The 27,959-nt window shown below is 50.7% G+C and overlaps 2 protein-coding genes across 2 annotated transcripts; both read left to right on the forward strand.

The window, feature by feature from the left end:
- Positions 1 to 265: 265 nt before the first annotated feature.
- Positions 266 to 11,183, forward strand: TUT1 (terminal uridylyl transferase 1, U6 snRNA-specific). Its single transcript, XM_015079901.3, has 9 exons — positions 266 to 424; positions 1,721 to 1,911; positions 5,697 to 6,012; positions 6,168 to 6,268; positions 7,884 to 8,350; positions 8,948 to 9,057; positions 9,205 to 9,315; positions 9,484 to 9,576; positions 9,992 to 11,183. The coding sequence occupies exons 1-9, from the start codon at positions 343 to 345 to the stop codon at positions 11,137 to 11,139; spliced, it is 2,619 nt and encodes an 872-aa protein (XP_014935387.3). The 5' UTR covers positions 266 to 342; the 3' UTR covers positions 11,140 to 11,183.
- A 965-nt stretch (positions 11,184 to 12,148) lies between these two features.
- Positions 12,149 to 22,734, forward strand: EEF1G (eukaryotic translation elongation factor 1 gamma). The gene is made up of 10 exons (XM_015079884.3): positions 12,149 to 12,305; positions 13,391 to 13,549; positions 14,262 to 14,325; positions 14,480 to 14,622; positions 15,181 to 15,324; positions 17,383 to 17,512; positions 17,903 to 18,107; positions 21,858 to 22,030; positions 22,120 to 22,244; positions 22,498 to 22,734. Exons 1-10 carry the CDS (start codon positions 12,294 to 12,296, stop codon positions 22,654 to 22,656), a joined length of 1,314 nt encoding a protein of 437 aa, XP_014935370.1. The 5' UTR covers positions 12,149 to 12,293; the 3' UTR covers positions 22,657 to 22,734.
- The last annotated feature ends 5,225 nt before the right edge of the window (positions 22,735 to 27,959 follow it).

Here is a 27,959-nt window from a genome sequence, read left to right on the forward strand (position 1 = left end):
ACCCCCGGCGCCGGTTTTTGTGGCCACTTTTATGAATATTCATGAAGTCTTGGGCCAATCAACGCCTAAGTGGCTCAGAGCACACCAATCGGCTTACCGCATGCAGATAAGTATCAAAGATGGGCGGCTTTTCCAGAAGCGGGTGAAGACTTAAAGCCGGGTGGAAACGGAACCCGGAGCCTTAGGGACTCAGTTTCCGGAGGAGTGTGCCTGCGCAATTGGCCTTGCTACGTCATTTCCTATTGGACTGGCGGAAGTTGCTTCCAAGCGCGCTGCGATTTGTAGGCGTGAGTTCCGGTGGTGGCGGAAGTAGTTGTGTGTTGTCCGTACTGGAGAGTCGCGATGGCGGCAGCGGATTCGGATGTCCAATCGCTGCCTCGTGGGGGTTTCCGCTGCTGCCTTTGCCACGTTACTACAGCCAACCGTAAGCGGTGGCTTGTGAGGGGGTGGTCGTGAGTTTTCGTCTTCGGGGCCTAGTTTTTGTCAAGTCGGTTGGTAGGGTCACTCACCTCGGTTTTCACTCCGCCTGTACGAAGGGATTGGAGAGTGGGGAAAGCCCCACCACTTTGCCCCCTCATCCCTAGTATCCGAAATCTCTACAACTAAAGTGTCATGATCTTATTCCCTCTATCACCGTCATCTGTTGGACGCCCCCTTTGTGCCTGTTACTCGGCTGGGCTCTCGGGTGGGGTGAGGGGATTTAGAGGTGAAGGAGCTCACCATCTAGAGATGCAGACAACTCCAGAGCTCTAGAGATATGTTTAGACAGCTGTAGGATCACTGAGAAAGTAGCACTTAACTCAGGGTAGCCCTACGGAGGAGCTAGGCAAAGGCAGAAGATGGGTGAGGTAGCAGGGTAGCAGGGCATGCGTGATGAGAAAGTGGATTTGGCAGAATCGACAGGATTCTTATATGACAGCGCAGGGGACTCCATGAAACCTCAAATTCCACTTTTGAAGTCTGGAATCGCGCTCTTTCCTAAACTGGAATCATGATCTTTCTGAAACAGATCTTCCATTCTTTTTCTTTGTGAATGACATTACCACTCTTTGTCCCCTAGGGCAAGTCAGAAATCCAAGATAGTCTTCCCTGTCCCCACATATACATTGGTGACAATAAGCAGCTGACCCAAAATTTAATTAAAAAAAAATAATAATAATAGCAGCTAAACTTTTCTCGTGGTCCACATGTACCAGACTCTGCCAAGTACTCTTAGATGCATAATACCTATGTGGTACTGTTAATATCTTCATTTTGTGTGTGCACAGAGATGCACAGAGAGGTTAAGTAACTTGCCCAAGATCTCACACAGCTTGCCGGAGCTGAGAATTAAACTTGGGCAGTGTGACTTCAGATCTTGCACTTTCAATCTCTATACCATACCTAGGGATGATTCATGAGGGAATAGTCTAGGGTCCTGTTTTATTTAGTTCCTCTGTATATGACCTGGATAAGCTTCCCGTTAATTTCTTTACAATTTGCAGGTGTTGCTCTAGCTCTTAGAGATGGTTTAAGAAAAAGTGGTAGCTAGCTCTCTGGGGAACCACTTAGAATGCATTATATAGACAAATGGACAAGAGAGGAAGGTGAAAAGAGCTAGGACTTTGTTTATTCAAAGATCACACTTCCTATGGCTTGGAAGGATTAGTAGGATTTAGGTATGCATTTAAGTCCACCGAAGAGTGATTTGGATGTTTTTGTTTCATGTTTATCTTTGCAGGACCCAGCCTAGATGCCCATTTGGGAGGCCGGAAGCACCGGCACCTGGTAGAACTACGAGCTGCCCGAAAGGCCCAGGGTCTTCGGAGTGTGTTTGTCAGTGGCTTTCCCCGGGATGTGGATTCTGCGCAGCTTTCTGAGTACTTCCAGGCATTCGGACCCGTGGCTAGTGTCGTCATGGACAAGGACAAGGTAGAGTGAATGGCTATTGGTGTAAAGAACGAGTCAAGTGTGCCACATACAAAAAGAAATGAGGGAGAAACCAGCAGCCCTGTTTCAGCTGGTGCCTCATCCTTGGCGGGCTTGTCCTTCGTGGATACCACAGTTCTTGGGCCAGTCCAGCTTTGTGAGCTTCCCCGCCCCAGCCCCTGCTTGGGTTTTATCAGTTCACCAGAGTTAGTCACTGGGGGACTTACTGGTCATTTATTTATTCAGTCAATCTTCATTTGACTTGCCAAGTATTAACTGCTGACTTTGTACTGGGCACCATGCGTAGAGCTGCATTTTCAGTCATGAATAGGATAGATCTGATCTCTGCAGGCACAGAGCTTACAGTTTTGTGAATAACGTAATTACAGCGAAGCAGGTGCTTTGAGGCTACACCATTGGGAGATCTGTCCTAACCCCACAAGAGACTGGTTGATAAAACAGCTAGCAGTTTATTAACTTCCAGTGAGAGATACTAATGTTAGCTGGCCAAAATACCCTGTTCTTTGGACAGTGCTAGACAAACAGGCTTATTCTTTGTGGTCCTTTTTGTCTTCCAGGCAGACTTTTTGTCAGTTTGTTAGTCCTTTGAAAAAAGTTCAGTATTGTACTGCTGTGTTGTGTCATCATATTATAGTTCTGAGGTTGTGCTGTCGTTATGCAGGCATGACTTTGACTGCCCATGTCTTCTCTTAGGACGGGCTGGGGTGTGTTTTCCTTAGCGATTGCATTCAGCAATGGACCCACAGTGGCTTAAACAAAAGGGGTTTAATAATTCTTCTTTTTCTTCTTTTTTCTTCTTCTTCTTCTTCTTCTTCTTCTTCTTCTTTAAGTTTATTTGAGAGAGACAGTGCAAGCAGGGGAGGGGAGAGAGAGAGGGGGATAGAGGATCCACGGCGGACTCTGTGCCAACAGCAGACAACAGAGAGCCTGATGCTGGGCTCGTACTCCTGAACGGTGAGATCATGACCTGAACCAAAGTCAGATGCTCAACCGACTGAGCCACCCAGGTGCATCTAATTGTTCTTTGTAACAAGAAGTCCAGACCTGGGCAGTATAGGACTGTCCTGTTTTCCTGCTCTGTCATTAATTGGCAAGTGGCTCTCACTTCTTAGTTGTGATAATGCTACTTGCACATCTTCAGGTAAGGAAAAGGGGCAGGCTTGGGTGCCTGGGTGGCTCAGTTCGTGGTTCAACATCCGACTCTTGGTTTTGGTTCAAGTCATGATCCTAGGGTCATGGGGATTGAATTCTGCTTTGGGCTCCGAGCTGAGCATGGGGCCTGCTTAGGATTCTCCCTCTCTCTCTCTCTCTCAAAATGAATGAATGAATGAATGAATGAATGAAAGACTGAAGGACAGTTTAAAAAGGCTAGTGCCATATGAGCCTGACTTTATTCCCCTGCTTTTCTTTTATTTTTTTAATGCTTGCAAATTTACCTTGAGAGAGAGAGAGAGGACAGAGAAAATCCCAAGTGGGCTCCGTGCTGACATGATCTTACAAATTGTGAGATCATGACCAGATCCGAAATCAAGAGTTGGAAGCTTAACCAACTGAGCCACCCAGGCTCCCCTCCTCTGATTTTCTTTATTTTCTAGGAAAAATTTTCCACATGCCTCTTCATTAGACTTTGTATATCTCATAGGCCTGAATTCTATCTCATGGTTACCCCTAGCTACAGGCAAGACTGGGAAATGTTTTTTTAGCTGGACACCTTGCCCTTTTGAACAAGAATCAGGGTTCTGTTAATAAGAAAGAAATGGAGAGGGCATCTGGGTGACTCAGTTGTTAAGCATCTGACTTCGGCTAAGGTCATGATGTCACAGTTCCTGAGTTTGAGTCCCACATCAGGTGAGTCCTGCATTGGGTGAGCACAAGCCCCGCTTCAGGTGAACAGGAGCCCTCCTTTGGGTAGAAACTGGAGCCCCGCTTCTGGTGAGCCCTGCTTCTCTCTTGCGCTGTCTCTGCCCCTTGCTCACTTGCACCCTCTGTCTGTCTCTCAAAAAAAAAAAAAAAAAGGGAGAAGGTGTATTTATTGGGTGAGCACTTGGCAGTGTCTGCCCCAGACTACTTCCTCAGAAAACTCAGTACCTTCATTTTTGTTCATATTTGCTTCAGTTGTAAAGAATGACCTTTTTCTGAACTTAAACCTCAAGTTTCTGAGGCTTTTAATATCAGAATAATGACTAAAGTTTTTATTGAATAATTATCATGCACCAATCATGTGCTAAGTAGTTTACAAACAATATCTCATTTAATTTCCACAACAATTCCTTGAGGGAGATCATCACTGGGAAGTTGGAGATTTGGGGGATTAAGCCCCTTACTTGGAGGCAGTCACAAGTTACTTAACTTTTGAGTTTTAGTTTCTTAATTTCTAAAATGGAAATAATAATGAATACTGTGTAGGAGCCTTGTGAGACTTAGGGATAGTTCATGTGAACTGCTTGGTTTGTAATAAGCCCTCAGTATAATAAGCTCAGTAAGTGGTAGCACTAGCTTGGGGGTGATGGTATTGAGAAGAGAAAAATAGCCAGGAGACAGCCTTCTGAATCTGCTAATCCTGTCCTCCCTGATGCCTTCAGTGGAGTTCTTGAGAAAAATATGTGTGCAGACAAGGCCAAGCAAAGAGACACCTAATTCCTAGCTGGGGCTTTGATTGCAAACTCGGTGTTGAACTGCAGTCTGGTGCGTAGTGTGATTCCTCAGAGTTGGAAGATTGGCCTGGGCCGGTCCAAGTGGCTGCGTTTCTTCCTTGTTCCACATTTTTTGCTGTGTTTGGCATAGGGCAGAAGTGAGATGAGTGATAAAATTCACACTTTTGAAGTACACAATTCAGTGGTTGCTAGTATATTTACAAGGTTCTTCACCCATCCTTCCAGAATGTTTTCATCACCCCTCGCCTCTGATTCAGGCCCGTGTGCTGGTGAGGCTGCTCCCCCTGTCCCACTGCTCCATTAATTTTAATTTGTGTATGTGGTGTGAGGTCCAATATCATTCTTTTGCATTTGGCTATCCAGTTGTCCCAGCCCCATGTCGAGAAGACTAATCTTTCCTCATTGAATGGTGTTGACAACTTTGTTAAAAATCTGTTGATCATATGGGGCGCCTGGGTGACTCAGTCAGTTGAACATCCAACTTCAGCTCAGGTTATGATCTCACAGCTCGTGAGTTTGAGCCCTGTGTCGGGCTCTGTGCTGACAGCTCAGAGTCTGGAGCCTGCTTCTGATTCTGTGTCTCCCTCTCTCTCTGCCCCTAACCCACTCGCATTCTATCTCTGACTCTCTCAAAAATAAACATTAAAAAAAAAAAATTAAAAAAATAATCAGTTGACCATAGAGGTATGGGTTTAATTTCTGGAGTGTCCGTTCCATTCCCTTCATCTTTTTTTTTCTTTTTTAAGTTTATTTATTTTGAGAGAGAGAGAGAGAGAGAGCGTGCGCGCGCGTGAGTTGGGGAGGGGCAGAAAGAGAGGGAGACAGAGAATCCCAAGCAGGCTCTGCACTGTCAGTGCTGAGCCCTACATGGGGCTCAAGCCCATGAAACCCATGAGATCATGACCTGAGCTGAAGTCGGATGCTTCACTGACTGGGCCACGCGGGTGCCCTGAGAATTGTTTATCTGAGTATACTCCCTGTTCAGAAACATTAAGCAGATATTCCTGATTTATAGGGTGGTCCCAGTTTCAAAGAGTGTCACCCACTGTCAAATCATGCGTTTGGATTCTTGGTTCCAAAACCATGATCACTGCCGCTGTTGTGATTTGCCAGGGAGTTTTTGCTATCGTGGAGATGGGGGACATAGGGACCCGAGAAGCTGTCTTGTCACAGCCCCAGCACAGCCTGGGAGGACACCGCCTGCGGGTCCGGCCACGGGAGCAGAAAGAGTTCCAGAGCCCTGCCTCCAAATCCCCCAGAGGAGCGGCCCCTGACAGTCACCAGCTGGCCAAAGCACTAGCCGAGGCCCCCGACGTCGGGGCACAAATGATGAAGCTCGTGGGGCTGAGGGAGTTGTCCGAGGCTGAGCGGCAGCTTCGGAGCCTCGTCGTGGCCCTGATGCAGGAGGTCTTCACAGAGTTCTTCCCTGGTGAGTCCTCTCCCTTCCCGTGTCTCCCTGTTCTTCCCTCCCTCAAGTCCACACCCCATTTATCCGGCTGCTCTTCCTTCTTTGTGCCCCCGTGTCCTTCTACCCCATACTCCTCTCTAATGTTGCCCCGCCTTTATTTTCTGCCCGGCACCCAGGCTGTGTGGTCCATCCTTTTGGGTCTTCCATAAACAGTTTTGATGTCCATGGCTGTGATCTTGACCTCTTCCTGGATCTGGGTGACCTGGAAGACTCCCAGGTGAGTGACCAGGGAGGTAGCTAGGAAGAGTCAGCAGGGATGGTCCTCTCTCTCTCATGTTTAGTTCCTCATCTGTAAAATGGGGATAATAGAAGCTACCTGAAAGGGTTATTGAATTGGAGAAACATGAATGTGGATGGGTATTAGGTAGAATGAATATGAGTTGACATAGGATACATGGCATTTGTAACATGAAAAAATCAGATTTCAAAACAGTGTATAGAATACCCTATTTGGGGAAAAAATATATAAAAGGACATACAATAAAGTAATTTTGGGGTTATGTTTTTGCTTATCTATATTTTCTAATCTCTAATGTACAGTTTCTGTGTTTGGAATAGGAAAGGTTGTTAAGGAATAGGAAAGGTTGTCTTTTTGTAAAAGATTTTGTTTTTTAGAGCAGTTTTGGGTTCACAGGAAAAGTTAGCAGAAAGTACAGAGTTTTCATATACTTCCTACTTTACAAAAAGGGTTATTTTAAACTAGTTTTGTTTTGTTTTGTTTTAAGTCTATTTGAGAGAGAGAGAGCGCATAGGCAGTGGAGCAGCAGAGAGAGTGAGGAGGAGACAGTATCCAAAGCAGGCTCCAAGCTCTGAGCTGTGAGCACAGAGCCTGACGTGGGGCTCGAACTCACAAACTGTGAGACTATGACCTGAGCCAAAGTCGGATGTTTAACGACTAAGCCACCCAGACGCCCCATAAAAATCTCGAGAGCAAGTTGCATACATTGAATCCCATAATAGTCCAGTGTGTATCAGGGAAGCACAAAGGCGTCCTAGTGTGTAGCGGCAGGACAGTTAGCAAGTAGGGACATGTTAACCTGGTGTAGGTGTAAAATGTTATGAGACTTTAGTCTACAGCCTGTCCTCTACCTTCATCAGTTGCCCACCAGCAGGCTAGCGTTGTTTACTCGGTCTCCTTTACGGTTCCTCTGCCTTCTTTTGTCTTTCATGACCATGACATTTTGGTAGACTACAGACCACTTATTATGTGGCATTAGAAGTTATTTTTAACGTAATTAAATTGATTTATTTTTGAGTTTATGCATTTTGAGAAAGAGAGTGCACAAGCAGAGGAGGGCAGAGAGAGAGGGAGAGAGAGAATCCCTAGCAGGCTCTGCACTGTCAGCACCGAGCCCAATGCGGGGCTTGATCTCATGAACCATGAGATCATGACCTGAGCCGAAATCAAGAGTCGGATGCTTAACTGACTGAGCCACCCAGGCGCCCCAGGTTATTTTTAATTTTGAAAAGGGATTGTGATTAAATAAGTTAACTTATATAAAACACTTGGAGTGGGGCCTAACTCATAAGCAGTAATAGATTGATTTTCAACGTTTATTTATTTTTGGGACAGAGAGAGACAGAGCATGAATGGGGGAGGGGCAGAGAGAGAGGGAGACACAGAATCGGAAACAGGCTCCAGGCTCTGAGCCATCAGCCCAGAGCCTGACGCGGGGCTCGAACTCACGGACCGCGAGATCGTGACCTGGCTGAAGTCGGACGCTTAACCGACTGCGCCACCCAGGCGCCCCATTGATTGATTTTGAGGAATGTTGCCCACATGGGGAACAGCAAGAGAGGCGACTATTCATTCAACTCATTTCTATCTACAGCCAGCCCCAAAGGCTCCAGAGTCTCCATCTTTGGATTCAGCCCTTGCATCCCCACTGGATCCTCAAGCCCTGGCCTGTACCCCAGCTTCCCCTCCAGACTCACAGCCTCCTTCTCCCCAAGACTCGGAAGCCCTGGACTTTGAAACTCCTTCTTCCCTGGCACCCCAGACTCCGGACTCTGCTTTGGCCTCTGAGACCCTTGCCTCTCCCCAGTCCCTGCCTCCAGCCTCCCCACTGCAGGAGGACCGGGGAGAGGGGGACCTGGGGAAGGCCCTGGAACTAGCAGAGGCCCTGAAAGAGGGGGAGAAAACAGACGGGGTGGCCATGCTGGAGTTGGTGGGATCCATTCTTCGGGGCTGTGTCCCTGGAGTGTACCGAGTCCAAACTGTGCCCTCTGCCCGACGCCCTGTGGTCAAGTTTTGCCATCGGCCTTCAGGTCTCCACGGTGACGTCTCCCTCAGTAACCGGTACCTTTGTCGTGGGGGTGGGGTGGTTGGGGAAGGGCAGCTGAGCACTCTGGGGTGGTGGAGAGGGAACCCCTGTGCAGAAAGCTCCTGCCTTGCTGAGCATTGAGGTTATCCTTGTTGGGTTCCATCCCCTCCTTCTGCCATTTGCCACCTGTCTGGCATCCGTTTCCATGAATGTAAAGGGTGTTCCTTGAAATACTGTTTTTAGGGGATTCAGAAAAGAGTTCCAGGGTTGAATAAGTTTGGGAAATGCTAAGTTAAATGCAAATAGGTCTCCCTTTCCTCCCTCTCCTCCACTTCCTCTTTCCTTCTCTTTCTCCTTGCCTCTCTTTCTCCCTCCCTTCGTTTCTTTGCATATGAAAGGCTTTGAGCAGTCTTGTAACTACACACTTCTGGAATATCCTATCCAGGAGGGGCATATAGGATGTAGTGTTTCCCCAGACACATTGATGGCTTTTTGTATACCCTTTCGCATGACCAGTGTGTTAGCAGACACTTGGGAAACCCTCTTTTGGCTTTCTTCCAGCTGGCCCCCGTTCCGCAAGCCGGGAATGAGAGCGGGGTTCCCCAGCACTGACACCCTGGTCTTTGTTCCAGGCTGGCCCTGCATAACTCTCGTTTCCTGAGTCTCTGCTCTGAGCTGGATGGGCGAGTACGGCCCCTCGTGTACACCCTCCGCTGCTGGGCTCAGGGTCGAGGGCTGTCAGGTGAGGATGAATCAGGACAGACTTGGGGTAAAGCTGCTGTTGGGGCAAAGGGAGGGAAGGGGAGGCAGGTACAGGAACCAGGGTTGAGAAAACCAGGGAGGGTGTCAGATGGCATCCCCAATCTAACTGGAATTATTATTTACCCAGGGAGTGGCCCCCTTGTCAGTAACTACGCCCTGACCTTGCTCGTGATCTATTTCCTTCAGACCAGGGACCCTCCTGTGTTGCCCACTGTATCCCAGCTCACCCAGAAAGCAGGTACGGCAGCCTGGCCTCCACCTTCTTTATGATGCTTTTGGTAGCATCAGCTTTCCTCTTGTTTATCTTGTTTAGATGCACTGAAGTTACCCCAGGAATGAGATCTCTGCTTATCGCCCCCAAATCTTCCTGCTTCCAGGCTGACCCTCACCTTTTTCACTTTCACAGGTGAGGGCGAACAGGTGGAGGTTGATGGCTGGGACTGTAGTTTCCCCAGGGATGCCTCAAGACTGGAGCCCAGCACCAATAAGGAGCCCCTCAGTGAGTTTGGGGAGCCCGGTAAAGTATTAATAAATGATGTTAGTCACAAATGTAGATGTGACATAGCTCAGTTGCTGTTTGCCAGGCACGGTTCTCACAACCACCTCGTGGGACAGCTAGTATTACTGCCATTTTACAGATGAAGAAACCATGCATTGGAGCAATGAAGTGGCCTGCTCAAGGTTACACTGCTAGCAAGGGGAGGGAGCAGCATCTGGGGAAGGATGTTGCTGGGGGCACGGGGAGAGAGGCTGGACCTCTTGTCTATGGAGACTAGAGGAGCCTGGCTTCTGACACTCTTCTGAGCTACTTGGAAGGGAAAAGAAAGTCCTTCTAAGAGAATGCCTCTAGTGCAGGCCTGTCTCGGTTCTGGCCTCTAAGTAACCCTTTCTGCCTGGTCTTCCTCCTCTTCCAGGTTCTCTGCTAGCCCAGTTCTTCTCCTGCGTCTCGTGTTGGGATCTTCGTGGCTCACTGCTGTCCCTGCGGGAGGGTCAGGCACTGCCTGTGGCAGGGGGCCTGCCCTCTAATCGCTGGGAGGGTCTGCGCCTTGGCCCCATGAATCTCCAGGACCCCTTTGACCTGAGTCACAATGTGGCAGCCAATGTGACCAGCCGGGTGGCCGGGAGGCTACAGAACTGTTCCCGAGCGGCAGCCAATTACTGCCGAAGCCTGCAGTACCAGCGCCGTTCCTCCCGGGGTCGGGACTGGGGGCTGCTCCCTCTTCTGCAGCCCAGCTCCCCCAGTGCTTTGCTGTCCGCAACGCCCATCCCCTTACCCCCTGCTCCCTTCACCCAGCTCACTGCTGCCCTGGCCCAGGTGTTCAGGGAAGCACTGGGATGCCATATGGAACAGGGAACCAAGAGACTGCGGTCAGAGGGAGGTGGGCCTGAGGAGTCTCCCCAGGGAGGGACCAGCAAAAGATTGAAACGAGATGGACAGGAAAAAAGCTGGGAGGAGGGACGGAAGGAGCAGCAGGGATGCACGGGAGACCCCAGCGAAGATGGGGTGGAGGAAATGGTTATAGAGGTTGGAGAGACGGTGCAGGACTGGGCCGTGCATAGCCCTAGGCGGCCAGGGGAGCCACCCCACGTGACTGGGCAGCATCTAGCCCCTGGAGAAGAGGGGCGGTCAGGCCATGCGGCACTGGCAGAGCAGGGGCCCAAAGGACCTGAGGCAGCAGGAGAAGGGGCTCGGGGTGAGGCAGGGAAGGGGATGTCCCTCTCCTTAGTGAGCTGGCGCTGTGCCTTGTGGCACCGAGTGTGGCAGGGGCGGCGGCGTGCCCGGCGACGCTTGCAGCAGCAAACCAAGGATAGAGACGGAGGCAGTGCCGGCGCTGCAGAGTGGCTGGCAACGGAGGCTCAGGTAACCCGGGAGCTGAGAGGACCTGGCAGTGCTGCGCAGAAGCCAGTGGCTGAGCCGCTCCTGACCTTCGTGGCGTCGGCCTCCCAGGCCAGCCAGACTCTCACTGTGACCCCACTGCAGGATTCTCAAGGCCTGTTCCCTGACCTCCATCATTTCTTACAGGTTTTCCTCCCTCAAGCACTTCGAAACCTCCTCAAGTGAAGACAGGGACCCTAAGGGGCAATAAAGCTGCTAGTTAATAAGCACTACAGTGTCCTCTAATTTCCACCCAGTACTTCCCCTCCCCAGACCTTACCGCCTCTTCTCAGAGGTGCCTTTGGCCACCCCAAAACGTGTCAGCCTGTTCCATCATACCATTTGTCACAACTTGCAGGGAGTGCCCGTGATGATGGTGTGTTCCTGCACCTGGGGCCCACCCAGCAGAGTTCCTGAAGGCTGGGGTGCTGGGGCAGTAGCTGTGAGAAGAACCAAGTTTGGCTCCACGTTTACCTTGCTGCCCAGATTTATATGGTGACGGCCTGAAATTGGGGTTCAGGGTTCTACAACTGTTCTCTCACTTTACAGAATTCATCCTGCTCTTATTAAAATGGGTAAAACATCTCCGACCTGAGCGTGGGTAAAGGGCAGCCCATCATGGGTAAACTGCCCCTAAGGGTGACGAGCGGAAGGGATCGGCTGTGTTCTCTCTTGGCCCTCCCCTGCTGCAGGACCAGTACCAGAGCCGTTCCTGCAGTAACTGCATCCCGGAGCCGCATGGTGATTTAATGCGAGGAAACCTCACTTCTGCAGAGGGTTTCTGACCTGGGCTCCGGATAGACATTCATCCTCTCTAGAAAAGCAGAGCGGGAACAAATGGAATTATCCACGCAGGAGTTGTTTCCGCTCCAGTGAGTGTCCCACAATCCTGATGTTAGGGGGCTGGCAGGATCCCCGTCAAGTCACCGCGGGTTCCTGAGCTGGAGGGGAACGCTTCTGGGACCCCGCGCGGCGCGGAGTTGGCAGCGGTGCCACGTCGCCGCCCAGAGGAGGCCCTGGATTGCGGCCCATTTTCACAGCTTACCCTCCGCGCCTTCTACCTCCACGTCGGGACTTGGATTGGCCATGCCTGAGGGGCGGGCCAGTCGAGAGTCCCACTGCGCAGGCGCGGGCTTTTCCGCGCAGGCCGGCAGGCCCCACCCCTCTCTTTTCCCAATTCAGCGCCTCGGGATACCGAACTGTCGTGCGTATGCCTTCTATGCCGTCCTCGCTTTGCGGCTGCTGTTTCTCCACGGCTCTCCCCTTCCCCCCCTTCTCTCCCGGACGGCTTACTTTGCGGCAGCGCCGAGAGCCCCACCCCCTTTCTCTGCGGAATCACCATGGCGGCTGGGGTAAGTTTGCCGGCTCTGGCGATCCAGGTCACGGTATCCGACGCCATCCTCTGCCCCAGTGGGGCCCTCCGGCGTCAGAGGAGTTCTGGAGCCGAGTGGGGAACTGGTGGGGGGTCTAGAGATCGTACTGTTGGAGAGCAAGGCTTCCAGGCCCCGGAGGGGAACTGAGGCTGGGGCTCTCGGAGGCCAAAGAGGTGGAAGGGTCTGGGGTAGTGGAGAAAAGAGATGTCAGATCCTGGCCGTCTGGGGCCTGAGAAAAGGGTTCGGGTTCACTGCCGCTTCGAGACATGGTATCCGGGCAGGTTGACAACTTTTGTGACCGTTGTGTAGGGCAACAGCAGGGACTGGGTTAAGACGAGGGTCTTTGTGGGCAGGTACGGCTGTCTCCGGTTAAGGGTTCATCATCGGGGAGGTTGGAGAGTGAGAGGAATCCCCGGACGGTGGAGTCAGCCCAGCTGGACCGTTAAGAGAAGGACTAAGAGAAGGAGAAGCTACTGCCAGGGAACTCACTGCGGGACGGGACGGGACGGGCGGGGGTGGGGGGGACGTTAGCGTGACAAGAAGGAACGGGCTTTTGGGGAGACCGAGTTGATTTGGGAGGAGAGGATGCCATTCGGTTTCGCCTGGCTGTTCTGAAGGGAACTTGGAAACGGTCGGTGTGTGTGATAAACAGTGATGGTGCTTTAAAGGGATGAGCGGCTCAGCGGTGGAGTAGGCAGGTACTCGCCAACCATCAATGAATGAAACCAGGGAGAGGAGGAGTGCCTGTCTGTCGGCAGGTGGAGTCTGCGGGTGCTGGAAGTTCTGGGGTTCTTGAAGATACATTTGAGGGGATGAGAGTGCTTCTAGAGCTGTCCTTAGGGAAGGTCAAACCTGTCAACAAGCTTTATTTAGCAGTTGGTGTGTAGTTCTGTCCCTGGTATTTCAGAGGACTCTGATTACACATGACAGATACCAGAGAATTTGGTTTACCAGAGGGAGTTGAACGGATTGGGAATAACTCAGGGAATTTATCCCTGGAGGTGACATTTAGAACTGAGACCCTTCTGTCATTAACATTCTCCATCTTCCCCCTCCCCCCACAGACCCTGTACACATATCCTGAAAACTGGAGGGCCTTCAAGGCTCTCATTGCTGCTCAGTACAGCGGGGCTCAGGTCCGCGTGCTCTCCGCACCACCCCACTTCCACTTTGGCCAAACCAACCGCACACCTGAATTTCTCCGTAAATTTCCTGCCGGCAAGGTGAGTAGGACGGTGGAGAGGGGTCTCCGGTCCTGAGAATCCAAGGAGGCCTGAAGATGGCCTCCATCTTTAAAAGGGCGCTTTCCATATTCCAATTTATTTTTTTTTACATTTCATTGACTTAAAAAATTTTTCATTTTAAGACAAGTGTGTATTTGCACATAGTTGGGAATAATGCAGAGCCTGTTCAGTGACCTGTTGTAAAATTCACAGGTTTCTTTATTTGTGGGAGAGAGAATGAGTTTTGACTGTTTTTAGGGCAAATGTGTCAGGTATCTGCCATGAGCTGACCGAGGGGCTTTTAGAGATGGGTAACTAACCATACTAAACAGAGAAGAGATCAGTGTAGTGTGGGGAGTACCACCCTGCTTTCAAGAATATGGAGAAAAGAGACAACATTTAGTTTCTGGTCTTTTGCCTATTTGATTGAGGGATTTTACATAAGTATTTGATAATATCTAAATCTTTGGGTTTTCCATGTGAGTTCAGATACCAGGGATACCAGGTAACTTAAATATTTTTGGTTCCGGGGTTTCAGATAATATCAATAGTTTGTGTCAGTAGTTGCTTAGTAAGGGTCATCAGCCTTCTAAAAGAACTTTCATCCAAAACAACTCTAGGGCCTGGGATTGGCTAGTGAGAAATTACTGTGTACTTTACTTACTTTTTTTTTTTTTTTCATTCCACTCCTCTTTCGACTGTTTTATCCCAGGTTCCAGCATTTGAGGGCGACGATGGATTCTGTGTGTTCGAGAGCAATGCCATTGCCTACTATGGTAATTTGCGGTGGGAGTGGGAATGGGAAGATCTGGAATGGAGGAGGTAGGAGAGGATAAGGGTGAGCTGGGGTGACAGGAGAGGAATTTTCATGGACTTGGATTGGTGTTGGCACGACCCCAAAGTTCTGACCTTTGTGCTCTGCCTCTGCAGTGAGCAATGAGGAGCTGCGGGGAAGTACTCCTGAGGCCGCAGCCCAGGTGGTGCAGTGGGTGAGCTTTGCTGATAGCGACATAGTGCCCCCAGCCAGTACCTGGGTGTTCCCTACCTTGGGCATCATGCACCACAACAAGCAGGTAAGCCTTGGAACTTGGGGAGAAGCCAGGGGCAGGGATGGCATCAGCTCCTGAGTGTCGGGAGTAAGGAATTAAATAGATTGAGGAAAGGAGATGCTGAGAACATACGGATGATAAAAGACCTAATCTCTTGGGTGTGAGTTTGGAGCACTGGGCTGTTGATGGTATCCGGGTTGTTTTGTCACATAGACCCAGTGGAGGTGGTGCCTGTCATGAGTGGTCAGGGGAGAGATTTTTGCTGTAGAAAAGCTATACCCAATGGCAGGAGGGTGGTTAAACCGGGTGACCTCTGAGGTTCCTTCTCATAATCCAAAAATACAGGACTGTGGTCAGTATAGTGGGAAATTAAGCCAGACTGCACCATGAAGAAATTTGACATTGAGAGCTTCAATGTCTGATAACATTTGGAATGATCCTAGAGTCTGACTCCATTGCAAAAGGGTTGGGGATGAGCCAGAACTTAGTAAGTGAAATAGTTATCTTAGTTCGATCATTGGGGGAGGGGAGCAGGGAAGGGGGGGATACCCACTATTAAGTTTGGTCATTTGAAATCAATAGGCCACAGAGAATGCAAAGGAGGAGGTGAGGCGAATTCTGGGGCTGCTGGATGCTCACCTGAAGACGAGGACTTTCCTGGTGGGCGAACGTGTGACACTGGCTGACATCACAGTTGTCTGCACTCTGTTGTGGCTCTATAAACAGGTGACATTTATAAAGAATCTGGGTCGGCAGAGGGTAGGTGGGGTTAGAAACTAAGGGATGAGTCTGATGAGTCATTTCAGGTAACAGCTCGACTCTAGGAATTTCAGATTTGAGTACCATGCTGCTTTTCCCCTTTCTGAGAAGTCTGGTAATGTTCTGTTGTCCTGATTTCTCTGTGGCAGCTAAGATGTTTCGTTTTGTTTCCATATTTCTTGGGAAAGCCAGCTGTGCTTGGTTGTAAAGACAGAGCTGGTCGCTTCATCAAGAAGATCTTGTGGAGGCAGAATTAGGTTCGGTTCTTGGCTTCGTTACTTACAAGTTGTAGGTAGAGGTGAGTGAGAGCGACTGAGAATTCATTTAGTCCTTTTTTCTCTGTAAGCTATAAAACCAGGGTAGTAGTAATTACTCTTGAGGTTATCAGGTCAAAGAAAATGACATGTTGCTGGGTCCCGAGCAGCAGCTCTCGGACTGATGCTGGTCCAGAGCAGTAGTGTGGTAATTGTAAAGAAAAAAAGCACCTACTTTGTGTCAGACACAAAGGGGCCAGGGGCCTTGCAGGCATCGTCTTAGTCTTGCTCTGCTGTGTGGGTGAGGAGAAATTCGCACCTGGTCCAAGGGCACGTAGCTGATAAATGGTGAAGGATTTGAACCCAGCACTGCAGAACCAACACTGCTGGCTGCTATGCTCTATCTCTGTGCCAAAGTCACTTTCCCTCTGGTCTTAGCAAGCTACAAGATGGTAAATGAGTTGGTTTATGAAGCTGAGTTTAGTTTTAAGGGACCGTGTGATGTATTGAAATACTTTTTTGCTTTTGAATTTTTATTTACTTGTTTTTGTTATTGAGCATTCTTTAGTTTCTGAAGTTTGGATCGTGTGGTTAACATAGATGGTATTTGTTAATCTTATTTATTTGGCAAAATGAGTAATTGATAGCCCTGTGTGTCTGCACTTTTTTTTTTTTTTTTTTTAATGTTTTTTACTTAGAGATAGGGAGGGAGACACAGGATCTGAAGCAGGCTCCAGGCTCTGAGCTGTCAGCACAGAGCCCGACGCGGGGCTCGAACTCACACACTGTGAGATCATGACCTGAGCCGAAGCTGGGAAGCTCAATTCCCAACTGATTGAACCACCCAGGCGCCCCACCTTTTTTTTGTTTGTTTATTTTTGAGAGAGAAAGAGAGAGACACACACACACACCCAGCATGAGTGGGGGAGGAGCAGAGAGACAGAGACACAGGATCCGAAGCAGGCTCCAGGCTCTGAGCTGTCAGCAAGAACTATGCGGGGCTTGAACCCACAAACCAGAAGATCATGACCTCAGCCAAAGTCAGTTGCTCAGCCATTTGAGCCACCCAGGCATCCTCCCCTCCCGCCCGCCACCTACCTTCCTTCCTTCCTTCTTTCCCTTCCTTCTTTTCCTTTTTTTAAAAAAATTTATTGAATTGAAGATTGGAATATGTTGGTGTGAATTGGCTTTGGAAAAGAAGTAAGGTGCCGGGGGCGCCTGGGTGCCTCAGTTTTTGTTAAGTGTCTGACTCTTAGGTTTCTTTTTTGTTGTTGTTGTTGTTATTATTATTTTGACTCTTAGTTTTTGTTCAGGTCATGATCTCTTGGTTCATGAGTTTGGTTTGTGAGTTCCAGCCCTCCATCAGGCTCTGCACTCTCAGTGCAGAGAGTGCAGAGCCTGCTTGGGATTCTCTCACTCCCTCTTTCTCTGCCTCTCCCCTGCTAGTTCCTCTCTCTTGCTCCCTCTCAAATAAGCTTTAATAAAAAAAAAAAAAAAAAAGGAGTAATGTGCCGTGTAAACATTTGTGCTAAGTAGATTTGTAGTAAATGAGGGGTGGGATCAAACACCCGTTAAATTGGACTGTACTGTGAAAAAGAGGAAGGTAAGCAGGAAGTAGCCCCCCAGGTAAGAGGGGACTCTAGGGAGCTGCCATCTGGGGGCTCGAGAGGAAGGTGGAGCTTTGATCTAGAAAGAAACAAGGGTCTCTGGCTTGACACTCTTCAGGACCTTTCTCTCCACTGACTCGGTTTCCACCCTTCTGTTCTGACAGGTCCTGGAGCCGTCTTTCCGCCAGGCCTTCCCTAATACCAACCGCTGGTTCCTCACCTGCATTAACCAGCCCCAGTTCCGCGCTGTCTTGGGGGAGGTGAAACTCTGTGAGAAGATGGCCCAGTTTGACGGTAGGTCGGAGCAGGCGGAAGAGCCGTGCGACCTGACGCAGGGGCTGGTTCATTCAGTCTCAACCCTTTGATGTTCCATCAGGCTTTTGGGTTATGTGGACCCACAGAATGTAGGGTATCCCACATAGTGAGCGATACTTCAGGAAACTTGTTTCATAAGCATACGTACCCTCACTTGTTCGTATTAACGTCTAGCAACATTGGTGCATGTATGTTGCCGAGGGTTGTGTTCTTGGCTTGGGGACGTATGGGGAACTGATGGCAGCGCAGGGCCTAGGCCCCTTCGTAGTCCCACCCAGCAGTTTTCCTCTGTTACCCTGCTCACTGCCTGGCTTTAGAGGCACATGGAAAGAGGCAGGACATTGATTTCTCTCCCTTTCTCTGTACCAGCTAAAAAGTTTGCAGAGAGCCAGCCTAAAAAGGACACCCCAAGGAAAGAGAAAGGGTCTCGGGAAGAGAAGCAGAAGCCCCAGGCTGAGCGTAAAGAGGAGAAAAAGGCCGCTGCTCCTGCTCCCGAGGAGGAGATGGATGAATGTGAGCAGGCGCTGGCTGCAGAGCCGAAGGCCAAGGACCCCTTTGCTCACTTGCCCAAGAGGTAAGGATACTGGAGAGTTAGGGACCCAGGAAGGCCAGTGTGTCCCTGTGCATGTTCCCCTTACACAGCAAGGGCCCAGAGTTTAAGGGTGTCCGTGTAGGAGTGAAGGATGTTTGTTTGCAAGTAAAGCAACTTCTGAGTTTATTCTCAAGAATTGGGTGAATTTTACAATTTTTTTTTTAACGTTTATCTTAGGGAGCGGGGGAGGGGAGAGGGAGACACAGAATCCGAAGCAGATTCCAGACTGAGCTGTCAGCACAGAGCCTGACGTGGGGCCCGAACTCAAGAACCATGAGATCATGACCTGAGCCAAAGTCAGGCGCTTAACTGAGCCACCCAGGCGCCCCAAGAACTGGGTCCATTTTAAAAGTGGAAGGCAGATTCTAAGTACGTTTCTTACATTTGGGAAAAAGATAAGAACTCCCTTTCTAGCAAATAGACGGGGCACAGCATTGGGTGTGGAGGTAAAGTGGTCTTGAACATGCTCAGTCAGATTTGAGAGCCCCCAGAGCTAACAGGGAGAGGATACAGAGAGCCTCATGTCTGCCCTGCTGGGCTGGCTCTGAAGCCGTGACACCAGGTCAGTGTCGTTTGATTGTTATTTTTACTGTTTGGATGAACAGACAATGTAAAAATTCTTACTGAGAAAAAGGAAGGTGACCATGGCTCCATAGTGCCTGTCTGGTTCATTTTTGGGGGGGGAGTTAAACCCCTCAAGGAGAAAGAAATAGATGGGATGGTCGTCACCCCACCCACTTCCAACCTTTTCAGTAAAGGTTGGGGTTCTTGGAAGAAAACGCAGTCAAAGGAAACTTTCGGGTGAAAATGGTGGGACATCCAGTACTTAGCCGCTTCTCCAAACTCAAGTTCTCAGTCACTGCCCTAGGTCATTCATTAGAATTGCAGGCCTTATGAGGTGCCTGGGTGGCTCAGTTGGCTGAGCATCTGACTCTTGATTTCACCTCAGGTCATGATCCCAGGGTCGTGGGATCGAGCCCCATGTTGGGCTCCTCGCTGAGCACGGAGCCTGCTTGGGATTCTCTATCTCCCTCTGCTCCCTGCCCCTTGCATGCATGCTGCTCGTGCGTCCTCTCTCTCTCTCCCTCTCTCAAAAAAATTGCAAGCGTTATGATACTGGTTTTGTCCGTAGCCACTTCACATATGTAGTTCTTGTTTTTCCCTGCTTTTCTCACCTGCTCACTCTGCCTTTCCCGAAGCTGTCTGGCCTTTCAATAGTTCTGTTAGTGTTTAACAGGGTTCAGCCTCCCTTATTTTGTACTGGTTTTCTTCTCTTTCTTTTATTATTTTTATGTTTACTTATTTTGAGAGAGGGAGTGCTAGCGGGGGAGGGACAGGACAGAGGGAGAGCGAGAGACTCCATGCCAAGCATCCGTGCTGGCAGCGCAGAGCCCAGTGTGGGGCTCAAACCCACAGACTGTGAGATCATGACCTGAGCCGAAACCAAGAGTCAGACACTTAAGCGACTGAGCCACTCAGGCGCCCTGTAATGGTTTTTTATGGGTTAACCCAGCGTGAAGGTGCACACTGCTGGAGGGTACGATAGGAGCGTGGAGACTTCTAAATGTCGAGCATCCTAGTGCTGGGTGGTCACCGTTAGGAGCTGCTGTTTCCCCATTTGGGGAGAAACTTGGAGTGTAGCTCTTAGGCTTAGCAGCTCATACAAGACCAAGGAAGGTTTCAGGTGCAGCTGTTCTTTTCAGATGTATTTCTTTTTGAACCGAAGTGACGTACTTTGAACTTCGCACAGGGGCAGGTCAAAAGTTGAATAGGCTTTTTGGCGTGTGTGAGTATGCTCTGATAACTAACCCGAGTTACATATGCTGTTGTAACATAGACACCGTTAATTTTTAGAGATTTTCACATATACTAGGTCTGTATACTCTGGGCAGAAAACAAATCAATAAACTGAAAATCTTTAATAAACTTTGCATTTCTTCTTTTGGGGAATGTTGGTTAATACCAATTTGTTGTATTGTCATGACGCTCTACTGGGCTGCCTACCTAGATGATTTTTCCCCTGGATTTTTTTTTTATTTTTTATTTTTATGTTGAGAGAGCGCGGGAACATGTACGCGTGTGTGTACACACACGTGAGCATGAGCTCGAGCGGGGTAGGGGTGGAGACAGGGAGAGCGAGAATCCCAAGCAGCCCCATGGAGCCCCAGAGTTCGATCTCCCAAACAGTGAGATGGTGACCTGAGCCGAAATCGAGAGTTGGACGCTTAACTGAGCTACCCAGGTGCCCCTCCCCTGGATTTTTAAGATCACCAAGGCTATGTCTTCAAAGATGAATACTATTTGTCTCGAGTTAGTTCTAGTCCTTTTAAGGCCTTCCAGCTCAACTTGTTCCAGGAGCTGTTGAGAGCCTGTGGTCATTTGGTTGAGAAATGGATGCAACGTGGTCACAAATTAGAAAGTTCCAACAGTTTGGGAAGGTGTGAAGAAAAAAGTCCCCGGTCCCTTTTTTGGGTGGTTGAGATGGAAGCTCCTCAGAGGAGGCCTCTGATGGGTATTTGGGAAGGAACGTAGGACCCAGGGTTGAAGTCCAGCCTCTACTTTGCTGTAATGCAACAGTGGGCAGATCCGCGCCACTTAATGGTTTCTAACTCTAGGGTTTGTTACTGTTATTTATGTTAGTGAATAACTGGACCAATGAAACATTTAGTAAGGGCTTTTTTTAAAAATAATTTTTTTGTGTATTTATTTTGAAAGATAGTGATAGAGCATGAGCGGGAAGAGGGGCAGAGAGAGGGAGACAAGCCCAAGGAGGCTCTGTGCTGATAGCAGGATTCTAACGCGGGCCTCGAACCTACGAACTGTGAGATCATGACCTCAGTCGAAACCAAGTCCGATGCCTAACCATCTGAGCCACCCAGGCGCTCCAGCCATTAAAACATTTGTAAAAAGATACAGATATAGAGTGATATAGTGTCAAATGAACAAATTGTAGAAGGCACAAAACTACATACATCATCTTTGGAAAGTCACCAGTGGTCAGTGTATAAAAATATTAATTAGTTGTCTTGTTTGCTGGCATTGTGGGTTTTATAACTGCAAAGAAAAGTAGAACTGCTACCGTGAGAAGAGGGACCTCTCTGTAGCGGTAGAGCCTTCTCTGCTCAGTGTGCCAGATCTGAGCCAGATCGCTTCAAAAATAATCTGAACCTAAGGGCTTTTCAGCATCCGGACTTGTTCCTGGGCAGAGTGACTAAGGCCACGGGTGTAAGGTCTGGGGTGGAGTCCCTTTGAAGATGTTCACTGGTTACATTGCTGTCGCATTGTAGTGTATGTAACCTGAAGAGGCCAATGGTGGGGGAAGAAAGTTGGGTGAGTCAGTTTTTTAAGTGTGACTCGATGGGAAAGCACCCTCCCCCTCCCCCCAGGGGCCTGCCAGGAAGAAAAGGGAGTGCTCATTCTAGGTCTCCGCTAGGGGGCAGCAGTTCCCTGTGCCTTTCTTGGGGCTGCCTCCTTCCGGCGCGCCCCCCCCCGCAGGTCCCGCTCTCCTCAATCCCAGCCGATTTAGGCAGGGAGCAAAGGAGTACCCTAGATCCCTTGTTTGTACCCCCTTAGCTCTCTTCCCTCTAAGGTTGCACCCGTTTGCCAGTCCAGTGACCTCTTTAAACCAGTACATTTTAAGTGAAGATTGCCCTTAGCTGCTGCTTTAGCCTGACCGCCCTTGGTTGCCTCAGTAGGACCTCCACATTGACCTTGCTTTTTCCCTCCACTCAGTACCTTCGTGTTGGATGAATTTAAGCGCAAATACTCCAACGAGGACACCCTCTCTGTGGCGCTGCCGTACTTTTGGGAGCATTTTGATAAGGATGGCTGGTCTCTGTGGTACTCCGAGTACCGCTTCCCCGAGGAACTCACCCAGACCTTCATGAGCTGCAACCTCATCACCGGTGAGCAGAGGGTGGGTCTAGGAAGAAGGGAGGACAAGGTAGTGGGTGATGTGACCCTAAAGGCAGCGTGTTCTCTCTCACCCCTTCAGGAATGTTCCAGCGGTTGGACAAGCTGAGGAAGAATGCTTTTGCCAGTGTCATCCTCTTTGGAACCAACAATAGCAGCTCCATTTCTGGAGTCTGGGTCTTCCGAGGCCAGGAGCTTGCCTTCCCGGTGAGGAAAGTTGTAGGGGAGGAGTCTGTCTCTTGAGGGTGGGGCAAGGGTATGGGAGACACACTTTTATTCCTGTGCCTTGTAGGCATTCAGGAGAGTTCAAGGAACACGTACAGGAAGGAGCCGTCACAGTCACAGGAGTTTTAAGAGCTGATGACATGTGTCTGAGCTGGAACACATGAGCTGGAACAGGTGTGGGACAGTATCTGATAACCTGACCACATGCTTCTCAACCTGGCCTTTTTTTCCCCAGCTGAGTCCAGATTGGCAGGTGGACTACGAGTCCTATACGTGGCGGAAACTGGATCCTGGCAGTGAGGAGGCCCAGACGCTGGTTCGAGAGTACTTTTCCTGGGAGGGGGCCTTCCAGCACGTGGGCAAAGCCTTCAATCAGGGCAAGATCTTCAAGTGAACATCTCTTGCCGTCACCTAGCTGCCTGCACCTGCCCTTCAGGGAGATGGGGGTCATTAAAGGAAACTGAACATTGAACCCTTACCTGTCCTGCCTCCTTTGTGAGTGATGGCTTCTTCCAAGGGGACTAGTTTACGTTAAAGCAGGGTATTTTATGGGCCTGCGGTACCTCCCTTTGCAGGAGAGAAGTCTTCGGAAGAGCAGAGAGGCCTCTGCTCAGTTTTGTCTTTATTCACCCTGCCTCTACTGTGATGACTGACTGCTACCCTAGCTGGGAAAGATTGGATACAGTTAGGGTAGGTAGGGCCGCCTAAGGTGTTTTGTAGCCACCTTATTATTATTATTTATTTATTTATTTATTTTTAAGAGAGTGTGAGCAGGGGAGGGGCAGAGAGGGGGAGACAGATTCTGACGCAGGCTCCGGGCTCCATGCTATCATCACAGAGCCTCACCTTGGGGCTCGAACTCCCAAACTGGGAGATCATGACCTGAGCCGAAGTGGGACTCCTAACTGACTGAGCCACCCAGGCGCCCCAAGTAGCTACCTCATTCTTGAGGACCAGATTGCAGACCTTCCCCAGTGAAGGGAGAGAGTGCCTGCAAATGGTGCTAAGAACTAACCTACGGTAGTGCACAGTGTCAAGGAACTTCGCATTATTTCTCACAGATGGCCTGGAAGGTAGGTAGGTGGTGGCATCCAAGGGTCATAGTTTAAGTTCTTCAGACAAGTGGGAATACAGGCATAGAGTGCTCACAACAGGCACTGGCCCTCTTGGCCCTAACCTGGCTGTGGATCATCTATGGGGTGTTCTTTTTTTTTTTTTTTTTGGTTTATTTTTGAGAGCGAGAGGCTACACACATGCAGGTGCACGCACAAGTCGGGGAGGGGCAGAGAGAGAAGGAGACACAGAATCTGAAGCAGGCCCCCGCCTCTGGGCTGTCGGCACAGTCTGACGCGGGGCTCGAACCCATGAACCGTGAGATATCACCTGAGCCGAAGGAAGTCGCACGCTTAACCGACTGAGCCACGCAGGCACCCCTGGGGTAGTTCTACTTTCTAACAAGGAAGTGGGCTTCGGAGATTTAAGTGACTTGCCTGTGGAGACAGGATTTTGAACCCAGTGGGTGTCACTGACGCCCATGCTCTTAATGTGCCCTGCTGCTTCCTGGAATGTAGAGCAGTCATAATTGCCATCTGAAAACCCTGCTCAGACCTGTGGTTACTGTTTTATCTCCTTTGAGCTTAATTTTTATTCCACCCTTTTCAGAGGTTCTTGTTCCTACTCTCTTTTTGAAGAGCTTTGAGGGTCTCCCTGTGGGTTAACAGCTCAGGTGAAGCTGGAAAGCTCTAGTCGGATTCGTGTTTTGAGGCATATGAAGAAACAGTCGCCACTCGACCTTTGGTCTCTAGTTTATGGTTTTATGTTTTTTGTTGTTTTTCTTCTCCCACCTTCTTAGTGGGAGAAAGAAGGGCTTAGGTTGGGAGAGGAAGAAGGTGATCTTTCCAGGTACAGACAGGGTCTGGTAGCTTGGGAAAGGGTAAGGCTGTAATCTAGCTGGGGACCTGGACTCCAGTGGGGGTTCTGGGAAGAATGGGCCAAGCAGGGCTGTGGTTTGGAATCCAGCTGGGTGAGGATGGGTCGGTTCTTGCTCAAGTTCGCTCCCTGGCAGATCATCTTGAGTCGGATCCAAACTTGCCACCTGTCTTGCTTCCGAGCATTCCCGGGCTGCTCTTGGTTAGGATCTAAAAGTGCTAGTTGCTGGCGGGGCTGGGCCCTGCGCTGGGTGCTGGGGCCTTGCGGAACCTGTCAGACTCCCTCCACGCCACACCTTCCTGCGCCTTCACTTGTGTCATCTTCCCCTGCTTCCCGGTACCCCCAGTCTTCCCGGGAGCTGAATATTTACCCAGAAGAGGCCCAGGAGTGGGGCCTCGGTATCCTGTCTTCCCAGGAGCTGAATACTTAGAAGAGGCCCAGGAGTGGGGCCTCGCTGTGGAAAAGGGGGGGTTCTGCAGGGTGGGCTAGAGCCCGGGCTGCCGCAGGCCTGGCACCCCATGTGGACTGGGTGGGTCTGGTGGACCCAGCCTCTCTCCGACTGCAGGAAGCGTGACTCATCCTCACGTCCTGCCTCCTGTGCCCCAAACTCTGGCGGTTTGGTGCAGAGAAGGGCGGCCAGGTTGTTGGATGAGGCCGGGCCTGCGCTTGGGGAAGGGCCAGTACCCACAAGCGGAGGTGGGGTGGGCAGCTCGAGGGGAGGGTGTCGAGGCCTCGGTGGCTCTCGCTGTTGGCCTCCAAAGCGGGATGAAACTGAAGGGCCCCTTCCCGCCGGGGTGGGCAAGAAAGAGGTTAACAGCAGGAGTTTCTAGCGGCAGATGTGGGGCGGGAAAGAGGGGAGGTCCATCTGGAGTTGGTCGGGTCCCGCCCTGCCCCGGGGAGGCCTGAGTCACCGCACAGCCCCGGGCTCCCCGGGCTCGGGACTCTCGCCCTCCCTCCCCGATCCAGGCCGGGGGCCCCGCGCTGGCTGGAGCTCGGCCCGGCTCCTCCGCTCTTCCCGGCCCCGCCCGGCTCGCCGAGGCGGCCCCGTGAGCGCCTGCGCGCCAGGGGGGACGTCTCTGCTGGGCCCTCTTCCTGACACGCGGGGCAGCAGGCCCGCGCCACCCGCGCACCACCTAGAACTGGCATCCCGGCGCCCACCGTGCGGCGCCTGCCGGCGGGGGCCGAGGTCCCGGGCAGGAAAGGGAAGGGGGTGTTGCGAGTGGGTCGGGGCTGAGAACAGGGCGTGTTCCTGGAGAACTAGGGTAAGATGGACCGAGGAAGCTGTTTTATCCACCTACTGGGCAAAACCTTAGAGCATCCCTAAAGGGAGGTGGAGAAACTAGAGAGGGGTCGTCGGGGCTCAAGGGTGCAGTTGACCGCAGACGAAATCTTGTCTTTCACTTGAATTCCAGTATCGTTGACGTACAGTGTCCCATTCGTTTCAGGTGCACAGTATAGTGATTCACCACTTCCATACATCATCGCGGGGTGCTCATCAGAGGAGGGCGCTCCTTAGTCCCCAAACCCCGTGTCAACCCAACCCCCCACCCTCCACTCCTCTGGTGACCATCCGTTGGTTCTCTGTAGCGAAGTCTGTTTCTTGGTTTATCGCTCTCTCTTTTCTGTTTGCTCGTTTGTTTTGTTTCTTAAAGGCCACATAGGAGTGAAATCGTATGCTATGTGTCTGTCTCCGACTGGCTTATTTCGCTCAGCATGATACTCTCTAGCTCTATCCCCGCCCTTGCTGCAGATGAAATCTTGCGGGAGCCCCGAGTAGTGAATGGGAACGCCTGTATGTAAACTGGTAGATACTGGTCATAAGCAGCTATTTATTTTAGCTTTGTTGGCGCTTCTGCTTAAGTCACTTATTAAAAAGTCGAAAGCCTTTAAAGTTCTTCCAAGAAAGACCTAGATTGTCTTCTTTTTTTTCATGTCCTGTTTGAGCTGGAGCTGGACAGCTGCTCGGCACACTGGGTCAGGCCCATCCCACCAGCTGCCCACATGCCCCAATGTGCCACTTCCCCTTTTGAAAGGTGGGGGAAGGGTCTAGAATGTTGAAGGGAGAGGAATAAAGTGTTTCGGAGGCTCCACCCAGTCATTTCTGAAATTAATACTGTGGTTTTCATGGCAACCAGCACTCTTTGTCCCCAGAACCCAGAACTTTCCCTCCACACAATCAAATGGGTTTTCCTGGTTGACTCTGGCTTCCCTGCCTCTCCCCACCAAGCTGTACCTACAGTGCAGGGTAATTTCCCCAGCTTGGCCTGGTCCTCCGTATGTTTGAGCGCAATTCTGGGGTCCTCACCCTCTCCTCTCTGCCTCCCCTAATGCCGGGGAGCTGAAATATAGGCACTCCTGAAAGGTTAGAGAAACTGCCACCTGCTCCTGTCTGTTTGCTCTAATCAGGCTGGCATGGCTCCCGGAGGAGGCTGTTGTTTTACTCCAGTGGAATGACTGGGGTGTCCCAGTGCTTCGGCACCCAAGGGATGGGTGGAATGGTGGTAATGGCGGCTGCCGGACCCTAGCACTGAACGTCTCATAGGAGAGAGAACGCCATGGGCAGGTGGGACCTGCTGAAATGGCCAAAGTGCCCTTGGTGACCCTAGATCTCTAGATGTTCCTTGGCTCTTTTCATTCTTGTGGCCCCCTCCCCTTTGGGAACCTCCCCCTGCCCCCTGTTTTCCTGATATCCTCAGGATTACAAAGAAAGCCTACTGACCTTACCTTGTTTACTCAATGGGCTGGCCATGTGCAGAACAGGGGCTGGATGGTCAGGGTTTGGGGCTATTTCTGATCGGATCTCCCATGGAATGTGCTTCCCTCTACTTCCAGCTGCCCCCTCCCCTCCGCAGCAGGAACAGCTGTCATGTGAGGGCCTCTCCCGCTGGCTCAGCCCTTTTGCAATCATCTGGCTGGCTCCACTGGGATGGGGGTGGATAGTGAGGATGGGCAGAGCCAAAGGGTAAATGAGGGGACCTGGCAGGGCCCAGAGGGCTATGGGGTTGAAGGCCGAGGGAAGAGGGGTTGCCAAGGCCAGGTAGGAGGGGTAGAGTAGGCCAGGGAGGCAGTATGATGAGCTTAGGGCGCCCATCAAAGGCAGTGGGACCTGCAGTGCAACCGGAAACTTTCTAGGTGTAAGGGAGATGAGTTGGTTATAGCGGGACCCTGGGCAGTCATTCTTCAGGGAGCTCTGCATTTCCCCTGAGTCACAGGGAAGCCACGGGGTGCTTTCCTGCCAGTCCGCCTCTATGTGGGGCCTGAATCACCCAGTCACCTAGGGTGTTGGCTGCCCTATGGTGGTGGTGCCTGTGCCTCATGCCACCCACTCCGGTTAGGAGGGGGGTTAGCAAACATACCCCTTTGTCCCAGCCTCCTCAATGCTTACACTCTATCTCTTTGACTCAGACGTCCAGAATGTACCTTATTCGGGATTGGGATTGCTGGGGAGACCACATCAAGTCATCCCTTTATTTCACCCAGGAGGAAATGAGCCCAGAGAGGGGAAGTGACTTATCAAGGGGACATGCTAGCCTTTCCACAGTTCTCGAAGCCACTCACTGAGTCACTTTGGCTCCTAAGAGCAGGAGGGCGCTTCCCCCCAAAGCTGCAGGGAGAGAAGGATGCACTCTCGGTTTGGGAGGCAGAGAGAAGGTGGTATCCGAAGCCACCAGCAGCCCTGGCTGAGCGAGAAGCACAGAAGTGGAGCAAGTCCCAGGGCAGGTCAACCCCGGTGCTCCAAGTCCTGGGGCAGGCAGAGGGCACAGGGTG

Source organism: Acinonyx jubatus, chromosome D1 (genome assembly GCF_027475565.1).
Source record: "Acinonyx jubatus isolate Ajub_Pintada_27869175 chromosome D1, VMU_Ajub_asm_v1.0, whole genome shotgun sequence".
NCBI classification, from domain to species: domain Eukaryota; kingdom Metazoa; phylum Chordata; class Mammalia; order Carnivora; family Felidae; genus Acinonyx; species Acinonyx jubatus.

Coding starts and splice junctions, on each gene's coding strand:
- TUT1 (XM_015079901.3), top strand. CDS start 343: ATGGCGGCAGCGGATTCGGATGTCCAATCGCTGCCTCGTGGGGGTTTC. Junction 425..1,720: donor CCACGTTACTACAGCCAACC/GTAAGCGGTGGC, acceptor TTATCTTTGCAG/GACCCAGCCTAGATGCCCAT. Junction 6,013..6,167: donor CTTCACAGAGTTCTTCCCTG/GTGAGTCCTCTC, acceptor CCCGGCACCCAG/GCTGTGTGGTCCATCCTTTT.
- EEF1G (XM_015079884.3), top strand. Junction 14,326..14,479: donor CAATGCCATTGCCTACTATG/GTAATTTGCGGT, acceptor CTGCCTCTGCAG/TGAGCAATGAGGAGCTGCGG. Junction 14,623..15,180: donor TCATGCACCACAACAAGCAG/GTAAGCCTTGGA, acceptor TGAAATCAATAG/GCCACAGAGAATGCAAAGGA.